Source organism: Rhyacophila brunnea, unplaced genomic scaffold (assembly GCF_057557595.1).
Source record: "Rhyacophila brunnea isolate RB1 unplaced genomic scaffold, BYU_Rbru_1.0 scaffold_6, whole genome shotgun sequence".
NCBI lineage: Eukaryota > Metazoa > Arthropoda > Insecta > Trichoptera > Rhyacophilidae > Rhyacophila > Rhyacophila brunnea.
The window spans coordinates 21218021-21241902 of record NW_028233276.1 but is presented as its reverse complement, the minus strand read 5'-3'; the positions used below and the strand labels follow the sequence as shown (position 1 = coordinate 21241902).

At 31.9% G+C, this 23882-nt stretch overlaps 2 protein-coding genes across 2 annotated transcripts; both read right to left on the bottom strand.

Annotated features, from left to right (window-relative positions):
• Nucleotides 1-546: 546 nt before the first annotated feature.
• Nucleotides 547-4821, bottom strand: LOC147065395 (low molecular weight phosphotyrosine protein phosphatase 1-like). Its single transcript, XM_085956729.1, has 4 exons — nt 4678-4821; nt 3361-3548; nt 2511-2672; nt 547-2047 (listed from the first exon to the last, which is right to left on the bottom strand). Exons 1-4 carry the CDS (start codon nt 4718-4720, stop codon nt 1967-1969), a joined length of 474 nt encoding a protein of 157 aa, XP_085812855.1. The 5' UTR covers nt 4721-4821; the 3' UTR covers nt 547-1966.
• Nucleotides 4822-10151: 5330 nt separating this feature from the next.
• Nucleotides 10152-18122, bottom strand: LOC147065394 (protein THEM6-like). Its single transcript, XM_085956622.1, has 3 exons — nt 17756-18122; nt 12623-12837; nt 10152-10594 (listed from the first exon to the last, which is right to left on the bottom strand). Exons 1-3 carry the CDS (start codon nt 17895-17897, stop codon nt 10349-10351), a joined length of 603 nt encoding a protein of 200 aa, XP_085812748.1. The 5' UTR covers nt 17898-18122; the 3' UTR covers nt 10152-10348.
• Nucleotides 18123-23882: the final 5760 nt, after the last annotated feature.

Genomic DNA, 23882 nt, shown 5'->3' with positions numbered 1-23882 from the left:
ATTGGGCTATCCCATATGGATATAATATAACGATATTGCATATGATAAGGGTGGGGTCCGATATAATGTGATGATTTGTGACAGACAGGATAGGGGCGGGGGAGGGGGGTTGTAAAAAATGTGACATCACAAAACCGCTATAAATAATATACTCATTTTTTTCTGAGAATAAATTATTCCATGAATATATTATTATACTGTAATTGATCATTATCAATTATTTTTTAATAAAATCGAGGTGTTCAAAATATGACATAATTTAAACAAAAAATATTGAAAATCATATTATGTCATTTATGGACAACCCATTCAGTTTTATAATTTCTTTTTTGACTATATTGTATTACTTTAAAATTGGGCAAGATTTTTTTTACCATCACTAATATCTTCCGTCCTGTACAGCAGAATGATTTTTATCTCAAATATTTTTTTTGCATTTAACCAAATTAGTATTTATTTATGCCTAGTTATATTTCTTTTATAAATATTTTTTTCTTTTGTATAAGGTGTGAGTTGCAATATTATTATATAAAAATAAAAGAATGGTTGTAATTAATTTTTCACTTTAATATTGTTATTTAATAATAAACTGTGCATAATAACAAAAAATATATAAAAATGTTAACAAAAAATGACAAGGATTTTAATTTTATTTACTTTCAGGTTATTGGACGTTTGTTTTTATGGGATCATACACACAAGCCATGATAAATAAAATTAACATATCTGATAGGTACTATGAAATACAACAACCATAAAATTAACCTACTTCCCATTTACTGTATTATATTCTTATTAACAACATAAAAGGCTACCACAAGACACAGTTTCTAAACTTTTTACTTTTAAATATCTGGAAATCACTTAAGTAATAAGATATAAAAGACAATAATTTTATCAATCCATTATTATTGATTCAAAGCAACTTTATCAAAATAAGCTGTATATATACGAGTATCACAACATTATAAAAAGTAAAGTAAATTATGTAAATTACAATCATAGCTCCTAAGTGGAACGTAATACGAACCTCCAAAAGGTAAAGGTTATAATATATAATGTTTATAAATACAGAGATGACTTCAAATTTAAACTACCTACCCTTAGCATGAATTACCATGTTGCTGTATTGATCGTTTGATCACTGAATTATTGTAGTCAGTTATATCCCTTGGCAAACTGATCACCCTTACATGTCCGAATACGGCCCCAGCCAAAATTTTTAATCAATAAAATTTAATATCAATAATTAAACAAATAAACCAGAACGGTATTTTCAATGAATTGACTGTGCTTAGCATGCAAGAAAAAAAAGCGCAGCAGGCAAAAAAAATCTTCCATTGAGTGGTAACATGACAAATTATATGAATGAAAACTAAAAATATATGATTATATCAATGATTATTTGACCTCCATTTTCGATTCACTGTCCCTCTAAATGTGACACCTGGCAATGCCTGCCATACCTGCATTACCCCACGAGATGTAACTGAATGTACAGAACTGAACTATATAGTTAATTTATTAACTGAACTGGACTTAACGAGATAGAACTCCATCATAATGATTTTTATAAAACTGATTGAATCATGTTGTGTGTTTTGCAATAAAACTGTAAGAAATGTTACCAACACAACTAAATATTATAATTTTATCCATGACACGTATGACAATCACATGTTATTAAGCTAAATAAAAGTTGAAGTTGGCTGATCTTGTTATGTAATTTGTTTACGAGTACAAACAAACTTTACATACTAACCAATGAGAATCCTTAGGTATGCTAAATAGGTTATCTTAATCCAAATATTATTATATTACATCATGGAATGGGGCCACTAGGGGTCAAATAAAATATCAACAAATAATGCTTGTTCTACAACATTTTATATTATTACTCTGTCATGTCAATTCCTTAATGAACACATCAAGTTGAGCAGTTAATACATTCCCTGCAGTTCGTCCTTTAAGAATTCTTCTCTAAGAAACTTTTACAACACCTCGTTGCTTGATGGAAACATTTCTCGAATCCATGAGAGTCATCGTCCTAAAATAACATGAAACATTAAAACTCCGATAGACATGAACAGTGTAACCAGAAGACCAAATTAACACTCCAGTGTAAGGAACATAGAAAACACAAACAACTCAAACACTTTTTCTATTGTTTTCATATTAAGAGGAAACAATATGATTGAAACACAAAACATAGAAGGGCGGGCTTTGAGACACTATTTTTGATAACAAACTTCTGAATAAAACAAAATATTATGATTCTTTCGAAAGATAGATAATATTATATATTTCATATAAGATCATAGATAATATATTTCTGTTGATATTTTCTATATATTTAATTTATTTATCCAATCTTCAAATGTTATTTTATAACCCAGCGCCAACAAAATGGATTTAATATCATTTCATGATGCAGTGTCAAAATTATTGTGTTATGCAAGAAATAAATTTGCAATAATTTAAAAAAAAATAATAAATAAAGTAATTCTCACATAATAGGGATCTCTTATGATTTTGTCACCTTCTGGATCAAAATCTCCGAGCATCAAGAGTTGGGCTTTACTGCCTTTGGGAGCACGACGCCTCAGTTCCTTCATATTGTCTTCATCCATACCGAAGATGAAATTGTAGTGATGGAAATCTGCCTCTTTTATCTGAGAGAAAAGAAATATTTCTAAATACCAAAGTAATACGGAATAAAGAAATATACCCTATATTGCAAGAAATACAAGCAGAAAAGAAATATACCAGCATATTTATTTGTATCGTTTTATCGAAGTCAGTGGTGCATAACACCATTTTTCAACCAAGGACTATCACTATCAATAGAATTTTTTAAAGTACCACTCAAATTGGATTTTTAAATGTTTCATGGCATTAATGGGTTAAAATCACTTTTTCAAATGTCGATATTCTTGAAAAGTGCTACCAAAAAATGATGCAGGATCCGGGCCATAAATAGCCCTCAGATATCACTGCTTTTTGTCAAGTTTTCGAATATTTTTGTCAGGTTTTAGAAGTTATACATGTTGTGTAAATATACACTATTTTTTGTTAGATATTAATCATATTATTATGAAATTTTTGGAAATATATGCCTTTCCCTCATTTTGTTCAAATTAAGACATTTGATAAAAATCTTTAAAAATCACCCTATTGTAATGAAGGTAGAGTTTATTTTTTAATTACATTAGGTACATATTATGTATTTTTACAATAAACAAATTACTGTGTACAGCGGTAGCTGTCATTAATGATATAATACAGAAGTGAATTACATCCATTGACAATGAAGTGATTTTAGAGTGAAATTTAACAATATGTGCAATAAAAGATACATACTTGCCTGGCTCTATTGGAATAGTTCACATGGTGTGTTTTCATGGTTTCCAGTGCCCTGTAGTCAGGGTGATTGCCAACATGCCACGACCCTATGCCGGCACTATCAATCTCCCATTTATCGCATTGGCCTGCGTCTTTCACCGTTTTAATAAACACTCCCTCAGCTATTGGTGACCTGCAGATATTACCTGAAATAAAACACATCTATCTAAACAAAGGTAGTTACTATAAATTATTGAAATCATTCCCAATCAGACTTGCTTTGAGTCTATACTATGCAATCATCTTGTGAAGAATGTTGAAAATAGTTACATAGAATTTATAATCGAATAATAAACTCTAGGTTGATTGACTCAACCCTTTAATCTTCAGCTACCCAATTAATATTAACATATGTGAAATATTTTAAATGGTTATAGTGCCGCAGATGCCTGCATGAGCTTTCATATTTTTTTTCTTTTACGAAAACAGTAGTTTATTCCATGTAGACAATTATATTAAATACCTTTTTCTGTCGCAGATGCTTTTCGATCCAATAATTGTTAAGGTACAGTTCGGTTATGAGGAATACAGCGGCAAACACAATTTTAAAACAGCCAATATACTGGATTATTTGTTAGGTTAACCTAACCAAACCTAACCCAAACTAACAAATAATCCAGTATATCAGGTATTTTCAAAATGTGATTTCCGCTGTATTCCTCATAACCGAACTGTACCATTTTTAATTTAAAAATTGATATAATCATAGATTTCGATGCATCATTATAACACACTAAGATTATGTTAGGTTATATTGGGTTGGGGTAGGTTAGGTCAGGTTGGGTTTGGTCTAAAAAGAGAGTTGCTCATGCAGGCATCTGCGGTACTATTACCTTTTAAATCTCAGTAAAGTGCCTAACTTAGGTGCTTATGTGATCTTCTTTATTCTATTTTTGCTCCCAAAATATGGTGGTGATTGGCTACCACACTGTCTAGTCATATTAATGTTTTTTGCAGGGATTGACAGCTAGCTATTCTATCAATACCATTTAAAGAGACGATAGCTATTTTATTATTATAGACCACCCACGCCTTGGCTCAAGTTACGTTTTATTGAGAAAAAAAACAAATATTGTTTACGTAGCTGCAATTTAAACCCAATGCATTAGCAAATACGTCTAGAGGCAAGATCTAAAAATAGATAATTAAAACGTACTTTTTGCGATTAATGAAAAATATCGATAAACGTCACAAGAGCAAAAATAAATGGACCATGCGTGCACGTATTGACATGGGTCATTTAAATATTAACAACAAACAGATTCGATAACTTACCTAGACAAATAAATAGGGCTTTCTTCTTGTCACCGGACGCCATGGTTCTGAATAGAGGTAACAGCTTATTATTCGACAGATAATACTCAATTTCTTGAAGTCAGCAAACTGGAATGTATACGCACAGAATACCGCATTCAATTTGCCGCAGAATTGTTATGCAGCGAAGAATGCAGATTGCGGATTATTTTGACAAAACCAAAACGTCAAAACATGTCAGTGTTACCACCCTCTTACCACCATCGTCTACATCTCATAAATTTTGCATTTTCATATATAATATTATTTCCATGATTACAATTTACTCAAAAATTATAAATTTTTATACAATGTCTTTTAATTATTTTATATCAAATAACATCGTGTAATAATACGTCTAAAAATATATTTATTATTTTATTACTCCTCATAAAAATATGCACACTAAAACTGCCAATTATAGCAACTAAATTCTTTATAAAAGCTCAAAATTATTTAATATTTTACGTGTTTTCTGAGTAATTTCAATTTTAAAATATATAAAAATTACTTATAACGTAACTCTTACATACTATTTAATATTTTTAGGAAATTTATAATATTCATTTCTTGAAAAAAATATTATTATTGGCGGTTTTATCATAGCGTACAAAGATTTTTTAAGCAAGGCTCTGTACTTGTGAATTAATGAGAAGTCTTACCTATCTTAGTAAATATGATTTACTTACTGTTAAAAATACTTTTTAACAATATAAAAAAATACCAATGTCAATTCGATTATTATTTGAATTCCAATTCATTATTTTGTATTTTAGTAAGTGCGATACTTTATAATATAATTACAAAAACAATAATAATTATGGATTACCGATAGTAACACTACGATCGAATCCAGGGGTCTTCAAACTTTTTCATTTTGCTGCACCCTGAATAGATTCCAATCATTTGCAGGATGGATGAGCTTGTTGTCCAGCACGCAGTTTCCAAAATCTTGGAATCAAACTATATTAGCCTTAACTCACCACACTTAGTATATAAGGTGAGTCGGGGTAAGTGTAGCTACTAAAATATTTCAGTATCTAATACAAATTGGATGATACCATGTATGGAAAGGTGATAGCAAAGTCACCGATTTATAAAAATAATCAGAAATGGTGTTGATACCATGTTTTTTGAGGTGACTACATGGATTATTCTCCAGACGACATTTTGAAGTCGACGAGTGAGATGACAGCTCGTCGCTATAGGATTTGTTTCCCGAATAGACCAAATGTCAATTTTACAGGAGACGAAAAACAAATTTCACTGTCGTATATTTTAATATCAGTAGATGTATCAATCATTCTTTCAATATTGTATGATTGCAACATTATCTAAGAATAGATTCCAAGAATAATATACTGGTATAAATCATTAAATGCACAGAAAATGCGTTTTATTTACAAGTACTCACTGTGGATATTCGGGAAATTTTTAGCGCTCTCTCAGAATAATGGATATTCGGGACAAAACATGGACGTTCGGGATTTAAGACCGTAGCGTATTGCTGCACGGCCCACAGATTACTGAGTGGTCAAAAAGTACGCGCCTCAAATGTTATATTTATTTACACGATAATTGTAAATATTTACCTATACTATTTAAATACTTAATGATCGTAATTACCCAAGTTCGTATGTAATAATAACATGCGGCAATCGTTTTTTCGGTTTTTTTTCGGATTAAGTAATAAAATAGTTTTTAAGTAATTAACTATTTTTTTATTGAACGAATAATTCACAAGATTTAAGAATGTACCATTCTAATAATCGAACATACTTACATAATTTTTTAAAATAACTTCTGAGAAAATATATTATAAGGTATCTACTACTTCAATTACTAACCGCCGTCACGGTCATTTCTCCAATATTTTATGATGGTACTTACTCGTACTTGCTAACAATTTTATATTAATACTTTTTCCAAAAAAAAAAAAAATCTATTTATACCTATATATCTGTATATTATTATATCTAAATATTTCTATAATTGACAATTAAACTTATTACAAACCACCAAATAAATATTATATATTTACTATTGTAAGGAATAACAACACAAAATAATAGCATGTATAAATTAATTACTATTAGCTGCTAATATTAGGTAGGTACTAATATCCACCAAATAAATTGTTACTAACATACATATTATATTAAATTAACTATCAGCGCATTCAAAAATAAATAATAGCATCGCCTTTATTTTCATAGAAATACCTAGATTAAAAGTAAAATAAAGACAAACAATGTTTGATTAATAATAATTTGAAATAATAATTATTTTTTACGTCATAGTAGTTGCCGGGTCATACTGTAGAATTCATATAACCGTTGGGATTTTGTGTCATTTATCAAAACAAAATGCAGTTATTTAGGTTAAAATAGTCACTTCCACAACTCTACTGTAAGTTCAGGGCGAACTGGTGATGTATCAGCTATGAATGATCTCTTCAAATTTGATGAATTCACTATTAAAACAATAGTAACGTTAAAAACAATATCAATAAGACGAAATTTGAAAGAAGTCTCCGGACGGCCGAAACATATGAAAGTGGGCGTGATTGTTTTAGAGCTAGACAGCGTGAATGTGGGAGCGAGATGCACGGCGTGAGCGCGGTTTGATTGGCTAAAGTCATATTCGGGAAATAAACACTCAGCCAGAGATATATTTCGACCGAAATTAACTTGGATATTCAGGTACGAATAGTTGGACATTCGGAAGAACACCACGGAGTAATTGTAACTTAACATGGCGTATTCGGGTTTTTTAAAAAAATATCTCTGTTCCTAGATAAAAATATATTGTTTTTATAAATGATTTCGGTAGAGTTCGATAACAGAAAATGAACTGCATTAAAATGTCGATTTCGACAAAATGGATATTCGGGAAACAAATCCTATAGCGACGAGCTGTTACTAAACTATTTTTCAAAACACGGAAATCTGCACATTATGGATGTAAAATTTGGTGGGTATATGTGTTTTGATACCCTGCTTCACGTGTTGTTATCGTTTTACTTATTGATAAGCATTTAAAAGCTTTAATCGAGTAGACACACTTTCCCCACGAAAGTAAACGCATGGGGTAAGTGTGCCTTTGTGTTGTGTCACACTTCCCCCATATATTTTCTATGACTTCGCATAGTCATTATTTTCTAATGATGGGACACGATGCATTATTTAGATCGATCGAAAAAATGTTCGCAATTGAAATAAATTGTTTATAATTTTATTGTTTTAGTTTTATGTTAGCTAAGTAGGTAGGTACTTGGAAGAGTGCATGTGTTTCAATTTAATACATAAATTTTTAAAATAAGTGCTTATCTAACATGCGATAATAATTAATGTGCATTTTTTTCACATGTAAATATAAACGAAAGACAGATAAAGGAACTTACGACCAAGGAAAATTACAAAAAACAGTTGAATGTGTAAAAAAACAGGATATGTCATATGGATATGTATAATCATGTTTACGAAAGAAGAGAAGACAGTTTTAGCAGAAGTACAATATTACCCAAAGAGATTGAAACATCTTTTGCAGAAAGTTTGCATACGTTGAAAAAGCATGTCTCACAAAAAAAGTAGTCCTCGAATTAATTGGACAGTATATTATTAAAGAAAATAATATTAACACACCGTTTAAAAACGAAGTACCCGGACACAATTGGTTTATAGGTTTTATTAAAAGAAATAAGTTACTATTTAAAGATGATGCCTACTTAAACCCTAACGGCTAAAATTATTAAACATTGAACATGCTTTGCACACTGATTCCCCGAATGCTGGTTGTCAAAATTCGAAGGAAAATAAAATAAATTGCGGGGCGCGGGTCACACGTTATTCCCGAAGCGCCGTTCGCGGCGAACTGAAGCCACTCCAGCCCGCGCCGCGCTACTTTCGTCACTTTATTTTTTGTTTTCGTTACCGCTGCCTGTGTGATGTTTTCGTAACGAATCTGGCCGGGTGGTCAAGACAAAAGCATGTTCCATGCTAAAAACCGCAAGCCGTATGTTCGAAAAAAAGTTTGCGATCCTTTTGTAATCAATTGGTACTATAACTTGTCTTATTAAACAGTACAATCATCAACCTGAATTTAAAGGATTTTCCACAATGGTTATATAATGTTGACTGTCAACTTGACATAACAAGTTTTTCCCATGATCCTTCAAAAAGTAAACTCGTTAGTGTCATAGGATTTCCGTCAACTACCTACGTTAATTAATAAAAAATACGGCGTTTTTCTTTCGGGACATCACTAGCGCTTCATACATTAGTATAACACGCTTACCCCAAAAAAAATGTTTTAGTCCATTTTGTTGAAATTCTATACTGTAGTTTTAACTCTAGACTCAATATCCATTAAATGAAATATTACCTTTCTATGCATACAATACATTATGGTTTTGAAGTACTTTTGGAATAAATATGATTTTAGTTACACTTACCCCAATATTGGGGTAAGTGTAACAAACTGACTAGTGATCAAAAAATATTAAAATGTCGTATTATAGTAAGATATACAGTGGGTTCCTCTATACATATTAATTGTAATGCTTTTGTAGATCCTACGGTAAAGTTTTCAACTGTTTAAAACACACCTATTCATCATGAACCACGTTGAAATTCATCTTATTGAATTATATGTCACACTTACCCCGACTCACCTTACCGTCAATGCAGCAGTAATGTGAAAATATTTACCAAAAACTTGAGACATGTATTGGTTAAAGTTTGCAAAATTGTTAGCATTCTATACATATTTTGTAAAGTTATTTATTTTATTACATAAATAGTTGATCTACACAGGTATCCACACCTCTTGTAAAAAACAGCCTGCAGCATCTTTTTTTATATTGGTCTATTGTTTTCGGGGTCCGTGTTCTGGATCCAAATACACAAATTGAAGGAAAGCCAGTTCCCATTGATTTTGTATTACCCGGCTGTGGCATTGACATGGTAAAAGTCAAAATGTTTTCATTTGACTTTAAGCTTGAAGAACTCTCAACAATTTTCTGTGGGGCAATTTGTTTTTTAATGGCTCAATTAAAAATTATTCGCCACCGATATTAAAGGCAACATCGATAATATCAAACTATGTGACCTCTAGAAGACAAAAGTCAGACTGCGGTCCTCATATTCTATATACAAATAGATATCCATTGGGCGCTTGCTCTAACATTCCATATACTACATACTATATTGATGCGGCACCCCTATGCATCCAGAACTGAAATATCATAATACAAATGTTATTATCCAATATTATGTTTATTACACAACTAGGTAACTATTTATAAAAAAACTGCTTATTTTAGGTATAAAATTGATTTATTAAAAATATAAATAGTATATAAGTAGTATAAAAATATGATAGTATAATCAAACACAAAGCTTTAATCCACCTTAATCACTATAAAATTTGATAAAATACAAATAAACAACATTATTAAAAATTATAGGTCATAGTTAATTACAATTTTATTATTCTTTCATAATACTTCTCGTTATATAAAATATAGTCACATCTTGTTTTGTAATAATAGCATGCTCATATTTTATTAGACCTTAGTAAATATACCATCCAAATAAATAATCTATCATTCTTCTGTAAGTACTTTCAAAATGATTTTCTTATGTTTGCCATTTCAGTCTGTAGAAGGCTTTACATCCTTTCTTAATTTGGCACTAGATGTCTCGATAGACGACAGCCATTGGGTTAACTCCAGAGGACATTGAGGTTTCACTTCAGTTCCTTTGAGGCCTTTGAAAAGTGCATCAACCTCAACTCCGATGATGTTCTGTTTCGAAAGAGCGATGGCTCTCACAAAATTGTCGCTGACAGTGATAAACTTTTGCTCAATATAAATAGCCTTATCGTCCCAAAAGATCAACTATAAGATACAAAAAAAATACATTATGAGTTACACTGTCACAAAACAAAAATGCACTAAGATTAAGATTTTTTTCTAAACCTTAAATAAATGGAAAATAACTGTAAATGTAAATTTGAATTAAAAGTCAGACTAATGTGGTACCTATGAATATTACGGTACCTACATCATAGTCTGAATACGCTAGCAGGTTCAACCAGGGAACACAGCAATAATAGGAAGTGGATTGCCTTCTGGGTGAAGCTGTACCAAGGTTTAAATCTCGAGTGTGGATAAAATATGAGATAAAATTATACATATGTTAAAGAATATATTATCGTTTGATTAACTTGCAAACTGCTTATTATCTATATTTTAGTAAAATGTTCAGGAGAGCATAAAAACTGAATGAATTCAGTTTTAGGCAATATTTTCTAATGAATTTCACATAATATTTTATATAAACAACAATTTTTATTGATTTGACATTCAAGATTTAACAATAATTTTAACCATATCTCGAAAAGTTCAGATATGAATTTTATTATTCTCTTTCTCCTGCCAACATGAAGTTTGCAAGTTAAGCAGACAATATTATTATTTTCAATAGTTACATAATATGTATCATAAAATGCATGAAAGTTTGTCACGTAAACGAAACGCTCACTGAAATATTGGTAATATTATTTGAAAACACTTTGTGTTTATTGCGTTTTATGGGCTAACCGTCATACAGTAATAAACTGAGTCTGGCTCCAATTCCTAGCTCCATGGAGATTAGCTTTCACATCTTTAGCTTATTAAGATTAATAAGCTCTGTGGGTTCAATACAATATGCGATCTACCCAGGCAGCGTACAATGGTAGCCATTTTAATGTACAGGATTTTACATGTTTGGATCAAAATATCGACATATTATGAATGAACATATTGAATAGGGTTGCATAAGCCACATAGGTTAAGCCCACTAGTGAAATTATGACTTATTTTGTATGTGAGTGCCTCAGAATCAATGGCGGACTAATGTAGATGGAAGCCCCAGATGCTAATCGATTTCTAGGTAATATGTGTTTGCAATTTATCACAGGATTTTAGCCCACCTTATTACATTCAACTTGTGCAATATCGTCAGTCCCTATTAAAAAAATCGGATCTGCAAAATGCTATTTTTCAGTACGAGCAATCAAAGATGTTTCATCAAATATCCTTTGTGACCTATTGCTTGCCATAATGAATAAAAATACGGGTTATAGAAACTTTTCTAAACGTTTATAAAAACATCCGTCTGTCCGGTGAACATAGCAGCAACTGTCAGATCCGACGCATCTTGCTCACCCACGCCCAGCCAACAATGTCGGTTGGTAAGAACCGACATTGTTATTCGGACACTCTCGGTAGATCCGTCATTTTTAACTTGAGTATCTCGAAATTTTTCTAACAAACAAAAAAAACTGTGATTGTGGTATAAATGTTTAAAGTGTTAAAATAACTTTTACGTAATAATCCGAAAGTGACAAAATTTCAGATCTGACTTTTTTAATAGGGACCGATATGAGTGTTTAAAATACAATAATACAGTAAGTTATACCATGAGGGTTTTTCCACTTAAAATTGTTAGATTATGAAAACTATGTATTGGAATTACACAAACAATCGCTTAATGTGCTTGAAGTGAAACTTCCACTACTCAAAGTATATGAATAGCTAGAAAATAATGCTTCCACATCAGCTATCAATCATGCCACTACAAAATGAAAAATTAATATCTATTTTATGAAATGGGTGACAGAATTCAAGATTGATCATAAAATATTATAAAATAAATGACACCAGTTTTAATATAAAAAAGATAAACTATCTACAAGAAAGAACAGATGAAACATACATGGAGTTCCACTGTGTGTAGATATTTTGGAGAAAACTTTTTCGTTAGATCCTAAAGCCATTCGCCTAAACTATTAGATCAATGTATCGAGTTTACGCCAAGAGTAAGCGATCTTGCCGTCAGAAATAGTTGATATTAGTAGGTAATAATCAATCTATTCTTACCCTTGTCTCGATTCTATAAGCTGTGAAGATAGGAATTGTTCTTCTGTATCTTATATTGGATGCTCCCTGCATAGCATGTCCATCGACAGCCTTTATATTTTCATAGATTCCAGTTCTGTCATAAAAATGAAAGCGGGCAAAATCCAATTCTCTGATATACCGTGCATTGTTCATGTGTCGAAGGAATATATCCACGTCATTCGTTGTACAAAAGCCTGCAATAAAATAACATTTTTAGATTAATTTTTTTATGAAACCACATTAATACATGGAAGCCTGATAATGATACTCCATTTATTATATCCATCCAAATATAACTCCGGAAGCTTTATTTATCTACTTACTAAAATGATAAAAAGTAAAGTTGTGTCTGCAGAACACACATGGTTGAAATGTACAAGTCATTAATTACAAAATTCTATACCTATATCCAGGGCTTTTTTTGTAATGTAACGCGGTGGAACGGCGTTCCGGCACCTTTTTCATCGTATTTTTAACGTTTCAAAAGTAATTAGATGAAACAATGTTCGCGCTTAAATAATACAAGCTAATTTTCCTGAACCATCTCATATAAAAAGACAATAAATATATCTGAAAAACTATCGCGTTTGATATATGCATTGAATTCTATTACCATTTCTTCAAGTGAATGTGAACGCGAATTTTAGCAAATGAATCTAATTATAACCCAAATAAGAGCTTCGTTGAAGACCAAAACAGTTACGGGACTTTTGTTTATCAAACTCGTCGGACCACCTTTGACACTTTTCGATACTTCAAAATATGTTGATCGGAGGTTACTCAGTGGAAGACATTCGGCCATAGACTCTTAATACTAAGAAAAGGTGTCGAGACGATTTTCCAGACGAAAATTGGACTGAACTTTGGAAATCACCATGGCCCCCATAAAGGTTGGGGGGCTGACAGGGCTCTAGCCTGGGGAATTGACCAGATAAGTGAGATAAACGCACATAACAAATTAGCTCTAATCGCAAAAAAAATCGCCTGCGGCGCTAATTTCCTTCAGGCGTGTTAACATCTTAAAATATGTGGTTGTGTAATTGCATTTTTTTGGTTAATGTTTGTTGATACACTGAATATCCTTAATTTTACCTCGAATACCATTTGAAAAACGCTACTATTGAGCGTCACACTGTCTTTAACCTTAGTAATAGGTAGAGGACCGCCAAAGATTGGGTTTTTCTAATTTTATTTTTTACAACTTTAGTTGTAAATATATAATATTTGTATTCGTTTGTTTGTTTAATTTTTTTATGCGCTTCGTGGCATAGGAAAAGTTGCTTTAAAAACTATATTTAAATATAATTTTCTTTAGTAGGTAAGAAGTTTAGCAAGAAGTGAGTTCCGGCACCTTTGTTTTTTAAAAAAAAGCCGTGCCTATATCATTTATTCACAAATCCTCATTGTTTCAATATTTTGCACAGGAAATGATATTAGGTTTGTGATAAATGAAATCAATCACAGAGTAATCATTACTAATACGTACTTCTATGGTCTACTACTAATAAGCAAATTAAATCAAAAGAATTATCCAGAAAAAACAAAGATCTGTATAAAACTTTCAAGAGACCAACGCTGACATAATTATGTAACTGAGACACGGACCACATACTCCACAAATTGTCAGTTGTGTTCGAGCGCAGATCGTTCAGAAAGATACTTGGGGCAATCTGTGAAAATGGAGTATGACAACGCAATTAAGCTGAATCATGTACAATATATCGTCACTGTTCTGGCAGAAGACACTAATTCGAAAAAATGACATATTGAGTTAGTTAAACCAAAATGTTCCTTATTTCAAACTTTACCGTCTGGAAACCTTTTTAATAAATAAGCAGTCTTTATTTTAAAGTCATCCTTTTTACGATTACTTCATAAACTCACATTATAGACCATTTCAAACGTTTTAACAACTTCAAAGTCAAATTACTCAAAACTAGTATTCTCCAGTTAGTGTGTTCTGCCAGAACAGAGACGATATGTGAAGAGCTGGATATCGTGAAATTTATAATGATCCAAAAACTTTGCTGGGTGGAATACGTACAAAGGATGAACGAAACATCAGCGTCAACATATCGGGATACCATACTTTTGATTGTAAAGCTGAACTTAAACCAAGAACAATCAACTATTAAGGGCTTGCATTAATATTGAATTTATTATATTTTATACATCCTTGTCCGTCATGGTTAAAAAGCTATGTTTCCGTTTATTCAGTCAGCATTCTTTGTAAACATTATGAAGACGACAAGCGCGGTTGTGGATCAGGATATGGAGAGCTGACTCATCGGTGAAGGGTGAAGAGAAATTTTGTTCTTGGCGACTCAAATGACGTAATCAATCAGACCGAGTCATGAAATATAATATTGACACAGACTTATTTATATTCACATGTGACTCATTTCACATGACAACAACACGTACCTATTGTTATACTGTTATAAAAATGAGGTTTTTTAAATAATGCATCTGTGAACTCGGTTAGGTACTTATCTTATCGCAGAAATGACCAAAACTTGCCACAACAACAGCTCACCTTAATATAGATAAGTAGATATGTTGTGGTCAAAGCGACTTTTAAAAATTATGATAGCATACCATATAATATGAAGATTTAATTACTTATTAGCTACTCAGGTTATGTTTTATATATCATAAATTATAATAAATGGGTAAGTAATTACATACCTACTAATAAGTAAGTATATGACAATGAACATATTACTTAAGTTGTATCAAAGATGTTGAATCTTCTCCAAATGGATTCTTGAAAATCACTGAAGTGAGTTCCAGTTTAATATAAATGGCTCTAATTCAGCAAACTCACAGTTTAGTTGCCAATAATAACGTATATGTATGTAGGGTGACCAAACGTCCCATGTTTATAGGACATGTCCTATTTTTTTTTATTTTTCTCCAAGTGTCCAGATAAAAGTGGTTGTGTTTTATTCAGACATGAATTTTATGTCAGTACTATACGACCCAAAGAGGTTGGACAGTCTTTAATATACGGCCATATTTTTCCGATACATTTCACGGTAAAGTATGATACAGCGAACTGCAAAGTACAGGAACTAAAACAGAATCCATATTCACCAGAATTTGTATGAAAATTAAAGTTCACAGAGCTCCATCTTTATGGAAGAAGGTTTTTTTCGCCAATTTTGGATTATACCAATAATAAAATGATTGAATTATTATTTTTTACCTAAGGTACCTAGTTATAAGGCTTAGAACGGGGCCGTATAATAATGTTAGATTACCTTAATCAGGAGGCCGTATTCCAATAATTAAGAAGATTTTGCGAATAACGGTGTTTATTGAAGAAGGCAAACAATTATAGAGCTATAATTACTATAGGTATACTAGTTAACAGTTGAAATAAAATCGGGCAGGTATCTACAGGTTGTGGGTTAAAGCCCAAGTACCATAAGAGGGCGGGTCCACGTATACAATATAATATAAAACATCTCCCCGTCTTGTTGATCTCTGGCCTTCCCAGAACCGCCCCGCAACTCTCTCGGTAGGTAAGTAAGTTAACGATTTTTAAAGCTATTTTTTAAACAAAAAATGAAATCTTAATATTTATAGATTTTCAGCTCCGTTTATTTAGCCGCCAAATGCCGGTTCTGGCTTGTTTTCGGAGAGGGTCTAAAATGTTTATATCACTAGGTAGGTATTTATTGACTATTCATGACAACACTTTGTGGTTGAATGATTAAATTTAATTGGAAAAATCGTTTATAACAGAAATATTTTTAAGGCAAAAACAAAATACGGTAAAACTCCAATTAAATAATATTCCAATTAGAATCCCACTAGGATCCAATGAGCTATCAAAAAATATTAGTTTTATGACAATACCTAATAGAATTACCTTGGTATTAACAACACTAAAAACTTGCACTTTGGCATGATTAATACTGATTTAAGTAACTGTATTGTTTAAATTTTTAAATCGTGGATTGTTTTAATGTTTTGTTATGACCCCTGAAATGAAAGGTTAATAATATGTTCAAAAATACATATTTACCTACTTAATGAATAATTTTGTGTATGTTATGGATACACAGAGAATCACAGAAAATTATTTGGAAAAGTAGGTAGGTACCTATATATTATAGATACGTCAAAAAAGTGCTTTTTAATCAATACTTTTTCTTTTAACAAGACCTACCTATATTTATTTTATTCAGAAACGTGTCTTTATTATTTTATACCTGCAATAAAATACCTGTTACAGTAAAAAATATATTATACCTACCTATTCAATTCCATACAATCGTGGTAGGTACGTATCTACTCTTGTATAGTTTTCGGCAAAGCTAACCATATTCAGGTCATGACACTCAATTTAATAATGTCATTAATGACACTGAATTGCGAATTACGATCGTAGTGATAGTTATTAATAATTTTATTGTATTTGAATGCAATGCGGTAAGCTGTTCGCAATAAATGAGTATTTTCGATTGCATATTCCGTTCAAATTATTATCATTTATTTCAATATTAAACAATTTAACATACTATTGCATTTTAAGTATACAAATACACTGCAGACAACACGTATTTAGGTAGGTATACTAGGTATAACTTTTTGCGGAAATACTATAAGTAAACTATACCCACTTTTTGTACTAAGTACAATTTTATTAATTATTGATTGTATGATAAAAAGATGGCTTCATTGACTGTTATTACCTGCTGCAAGTATTTAATTTCGATCAATTAATTCGTGACCTTGACCGTGGAGCTGTAGAGTGTACAGGTCGGTAGTACTTGAACAGGTATCGCTGACGAATTTAAAACAAGTTTGTTTTAAATATAAAAAAATAACGCTTGACCAACGTCCAATAGTCATGAAATTTTGTTATTATTATGAAGTTCTTATTTCACGGAAAACTTAATATTTTTACTAGGTATTATTAATGTTTAGGCTCATCTTTTTGAATGTGCTCATAAAATATAAATTATAGGTATATATTATAACATTTTATTAGTAGACGTATTGTTAATATTTTGCCATAAGTAAGTACATACATATTGCCGGATTACTTTGAACAAGTACCTATAGATAGGGTGAGATAATAATTAATTGTAAAATATTTACCGTAAATGGTTGATGTTTCGTTGAGGTTGCGTCTTTTGTCGAGCAGTCTGCCTAGTCCGATTGTAACAGCAATTCTAATAAAATAATTGACATCCCAAAAGATATAAAGGAGTCCTACAATTATCATAAATACACAAAACATTTTAAAATAAGTGGCTCACACTCCGGGAATGAAACCTAGACGTCTGCCGGTTTACAAAGGAATTGTAAATTAACTAATAAAATAACAATGTATAATATAATATAAAATAATATCGTTTGCTTTTTAGATAATAATAATCACAATCTTATTTATAGATAATGGAAGACTAAATGGATCTGCAAACAGAAATTCTGGTGAACGTCGTGCCGCAAAAACTTTAAAAGTGACGTTTAACTTTTAGTCAACTAACGGAAATTGATGTAACGTCAGTATTGCCATCTTTTTGTGCTAATTATAGTACAGAGATGTTAAAATCATAGTAGATAATTTATAATAATATATAGTACACTTAACATTTTTCGTGTTGAATCTTGAAAAATTATAGTAGTTTCGGGACCTAATATTATAGTATTACTTACTATTTTACATTTTTCTAAATCAAAATGATAGTATTGTACTATACTATAATTATAATACGGTTGGCTACACCTTCTAGTCTCTAGTGCTACGGGCCGGCTGTTGGCTAAAGTAACGGAGGTTATATTAAATTGTCTAACCCAGCGAATCTACAACTTTTTCATTCTGGAATTTTGCTGACGCGCAAGAATAAAAAGTGTAAATAAAATTTCACTTTGAAATGATTAAATTATCAAGAGAACAATAACCTTCTATTATTATGGTAAAAGTAATGTTTTATCATTAAAAAATCGCCTGCAGCGTAAAACTGATTGGTGTCTATTTATTATCTTTTAAAAATAATCTACTTATATGCAATCTATATGCTAAATATTACGTTTTTGATTATTGGTTTTCGATTGTTCAGCACTTTTTTTCTGGTTAATCCAATATTACAAATTCACTGTTCTCCTTAATCAGCAAGTAGGTATAATAAAAGTTATTGTATGATTTTTAAACTAATAAAAAAATAATGATCATCATTTCTTTCAATTTTAGGGATAATTTTAAAAATACATACTATCATTTTATTATTAATCCGAATTCTTTAAATCTCTTAAAATGGTAACCGAACACAGTTGAACTTCATATTTATAGGAAGGTTGGTAAGTAGTAAGTAAGTGTGCCAGTAGGTGGTACAATTTTTCATTATTGCCCCGGGCTCTAAAACACCTTGTTACACCCCTGAATAAATCATTTTTTAACAAAGATATAAAAAATAGCTTTATTAGTTTTTGAACATTATTTTGGTAACTTTCCTACTAAATTTAACTAGGTCCTTTTATAATCTTTCAAGCCAGACTGGTCAGCACGCCGGAGGGTGATAAGTGTTAATTAATAATTAATAACTCTTTTTTATAATCGGCTTTACAATCTAGCTCTGGGCTGCCTCACAAAGAGGTTTCTTAACAGATTTTTTTATTTACAAGAAATGGATGTTAGGTTAGGTTAGGTTAACCATCCAATTAGGTGCATACTCTGTGGACAAATCTAACTCTTAATGCACCATTATTTATGTAAAAGTAGAATGCATACTCTTTAAAAACTCTGCAAGTTTATTCAGCATTCAATTGGTCAAGTAAAGTAGTTTTTTAGTTAAAGCCAAAAAAACAGACTGACACCCCATTTTTATTATTAGTATAGTTTGTTTTCGTCGGTTCTTAGATGGGCTCTCCACCTCAGTGGCGCACCCAGGGGGGGGGGGGGGCAAGGGGCCTTGCCCCCCCCCCAAAACATTGAAATTGAAAGCCAATAGATTAGACAAATAACAACACGGAAAAAAAATGATTTGAAATTCTCCAGCACCCTCTTTCAACATAAACATTTCGTAAAACTAATGTCGGGTTTTTTTTGAAACTCAATATCTAATGGAAATATCAAAAAATTCTCGGTGTTCACCCGAATTCCGGAGTGGTGTACACAAGTGGCGCAGCCAGGGGGGAAAGGGGGCAAGGAGCCCTGGCACCCCTAAACATGACATTGAAAGCCAATAAACTATACCTTTGAGCTTAGACAAATAAAAACACGGCAAAAAAATGATTTGTTATAATTCTCCAGCACCTTTTTTAGAAAAATTTCTTAGATTTTAATTTCTAACACAAAAATTTCGAAACCCAATACCTAAGGGAACTGTCAAAGTCCACCCGAATTCCGGAGTGGTGTAGGTCATGGCTGGGGAGGGCTGACAGGGCTCTAGCCTGGGGCCCGGGACGTTTCGGGTTGACCAGATAAGTGAGATAAACACATATCATAAATTAGCTTTAATAGTAAAAAAGTCGCCTGCGGCGCTATTACACTTCATGGGCATGAACATTTTCAATTAAGTACTTATATAATTGTGCAATATATTTTTTGATTATTACGTATCGATACTCGACAGCTCCATTATTAAAGTAGATGTATTAAAAATCGCCAATAATTCACTGTATAAGTACCCTTAATTTGAACTAAAACACAATTTGAAAAACGTTAATGTAGTGTTTCAGTAGCAGTTAGCGGTAGGTAGGGGGCCCACCAAATATCCTAGCCTGAGCGCCCGTTTCAGGATGTAGGGACCATGGTATAGGTACACCGAGTGCAATAGACAAAAGACAGATAAACGAGAAATTAAGCTGTGAAGAAGAAAAAGAGCCTATGGGACTAATTTACATTCTCCTCCTTGGGCCCCCCCCAATATTAAATCCTGGGTGCGCCACTGCTCCACCTAGTTCATAGGTAAATTAATACTCACATGCTTTCTTACCAGTCTCACCGATTGGGAGCCACTGGATAGGTAGGTAGTGTCTAATCAAAAGATTTATACAAGCTCATGTCATGTTAGGCATAAAGCCCACCAAAAAAGCGCTCGATGCGCTCACTACTGAGTAGGCCCCCTCCCACCCGCGCATTACCCTTCACCTATGTAATAAGGGGCCCAAGAAGCACAAAATAATTATTATTATCAGCGTCTCTCATAACAAAGCAATAAAAATATTATATTATTTTGGGGCTTGTAATTAATATTCACGATGACATTATTCTACCAGCGAAATATCGGACACGCAATAAAATTAAACAATGAGTTCTCTGTTAAATAATGGCTTCTCGCCCGTCGATCGACGACGCTTCCAGAGCGTGATTTTGCTCGCCGTGTTCAATGAATGGACTGCGTTGTATTTTCGTTCATTCGTATCGCCGAGAAGCCAAAATACGATGACTCATGGGGCAGGCGGGCATAATGCGTCGTCAAATCCAGTGTGCGCTGGCGTATTTGATTACGTTGTATTTTCGATGATTTACGCGCCACTTGTGAAATTTTGCGCGAGAGCCCCACTTGCTGCGTTAAGTGGGTTTTACGCCTTAGGTACATTGATTTTTATACTCTTGATAGGTACCTACCTGTAATGAAATTTACTTAGATAGGTACCCACTCCCAGACATTTTTATCTATCTACTATTATACCTGCCGAGTACTCGCTGACTAACTATACTTATAGATTCTAGTTTGGAATATTTGTGTTTTGATCAACGCTTTGTTTATTTCCACGATACCTAAGCACAAAATTTAGTTACCAACCAATTATGTTCTAATTTCTTGTCTGTCTTTTTTTGTTCTGTTATAACTCAAAAACCACCAGAGCTGCACAGCTTGTAGACTACATTGTTGGTAGTCATGTAGCTAAAAATTTTGTACCTCGAAAGATTACGAAGTTACAAGACAAACTTCTTACAAATAGTAAAAAAATCATGACAAATAGGTAAAGGAATCAGATAGTAGCGGTGGAGTGGTGAAGTAAGGAGCAGGTAGACAGGCGAATGCATCTCTTGAGAATGGGCTCTATAACTGGCATGAAACGATGAAGAAAGAAGGAGGAAGAACATACGGTGACAACCCAAAAATCTATTTGTCTGAGATTATAACAAACAACTGTAAAAGTCTCCAACATTATATAAATAATTTAAAGCCTCCTCAAGCTCTCTCCACTCTTCTCAGTCCCTTGTTTTTTGCTGCTACATAATTACATATATCCAGCAGTCATTTTATCTGCGAGCTATATGTGTCTGGTATCTTCATTGAAGGGTTTTGGCATATCTAACTAATTATGACGCATACTCTCGTTTACTTCCTTACTCGTTCGATATTTTTTTTTGTTTTTACACGTAATGACCACCATACACCTATCCATGCCATGCTGTGCATCATGTCAAAAAAATCATAAATACAGCATTCTAAACTGACAATGTCGTGAGATAGGTAATAGCCATAATATAGAGATAGTTGTAGGAATTCGTAACTTATAGAATTGTAAGTACCTAACCATTACACTGAAAAAGAGGGGACATAGGTTATTACCAGGAATCACAAAAATAAATAAAATTTACTTAAAAATCCATGTATTTTTTTTAAATAATTTATATTTTTATTTTATTATAATATAATATAACAGATTTTAATCAGATTCATTTATTAATATCATAATTTTCTAATATCTAAGTTAAACAATATTTCTATACAAAGCAAAATAGTTGAAAAGACAGAGTCTTTTAAATGCCATGAGATTAACCATAATTTAACAATAGGTGGCCTTTGCCGCTAAAAAGGCATATTTATTAAAATCAAATATTAGTAAATACAATAAATAGTTTGATTATTATTATTAATTCATTGTGTTGAAAGTTTCAATAACTGACAAATGATTTGGAATAACCGAATATCTATTATTTTATTGTTTCAAAGACATTTTTCAATAATAGTTAATATTAGGTATGTATAGCCATTATAGGTACCTAATAATAATTTTATAATGATACTTATATTGGGAAAAATCAATAGACAACTTTACTATTAACAGTGCTCACTCTCAATACAATGCGATTTACAATATTTTATTTATTTAAAAAAATGACTCAAAAAAAAAATTATCTGTTATTTTTATTTCGGGGTGGGTGACTTTTTATGATTTTGCATGGAGGCGGCTGATTCACTTTGATTCTGGTGAGAGATCACTCGACACGATCCGGATTAAAATAAAAATATGCTAATATTGAACAGTACTATTTAACACAATAATATAATACCCCATTATACGTGCATGCATTTAATGCAGACAGTACGTATTATTGTGGCCATAACAATAAAATGCATGTGTGAACACGTATTATCGTGCAAGTTGCAATATTGCATGCATGAATCAAAAAAGTTCAGAAGCTTCTGAATTTTCACGCAATAATTTGTACTTGCATGGCGGTGAACATGCGCAGTAAAACGATAGTGGCAAACCTGCCGGAAGGAATACAAACTACACTGCACAGAATATTTTGATGTTTACCGATTATCAACCATATTATATCCGAACATGTCTGAATCTGTTAAATAGCACTATACGATGACAACATCACGTCTCGCTTACGCTTGAAGGATGAGATTGGCGAGACAGTCAGCACTTTTACGTGTAACAGTTATTATCGCAATACCTTAAAACCCACACTATTGGTGCAAGTACATACATGCATGTGTACAGGAGCTATAAAGTTTATAAAAATAATATAAATTATCTGCTTATGAAGCATAAATTTAACTTTCATTACCTACTAAGATAGACAATGGCATGTATTCTTTGGTCATAAGAATTAAGATGTTTACAAACTGTACCTGAGTAAGTAAACCTTGCAATGAAATAAATTATTGATACCTACCTACGTAGTACGTACTATAAAAATATGAATCGCAATAATTTGTATTATGACGTACATTTCAATTTCTTTTGTAGTTTCTGTTGAAACTTGAGGGACTGGACTCCATCCATGGTAATGGAACTGTAATGTAACAAAAAATATAAAATAAAATAAAAATAAAATAAGAAGAATACTTAATTATAAGTAGGTTCTCACAACACACGAATGTTGCAAGCAATTATAATATTATTATTGCATTAGTTCATAATCAGTAGAACCTACCTTTTTCGGTTCAAGTACTTAATTATTTTATTATTGTAAAAAAACAGTTATATTATATTACATAGTATAACTATATATAGAATTAATGAATTA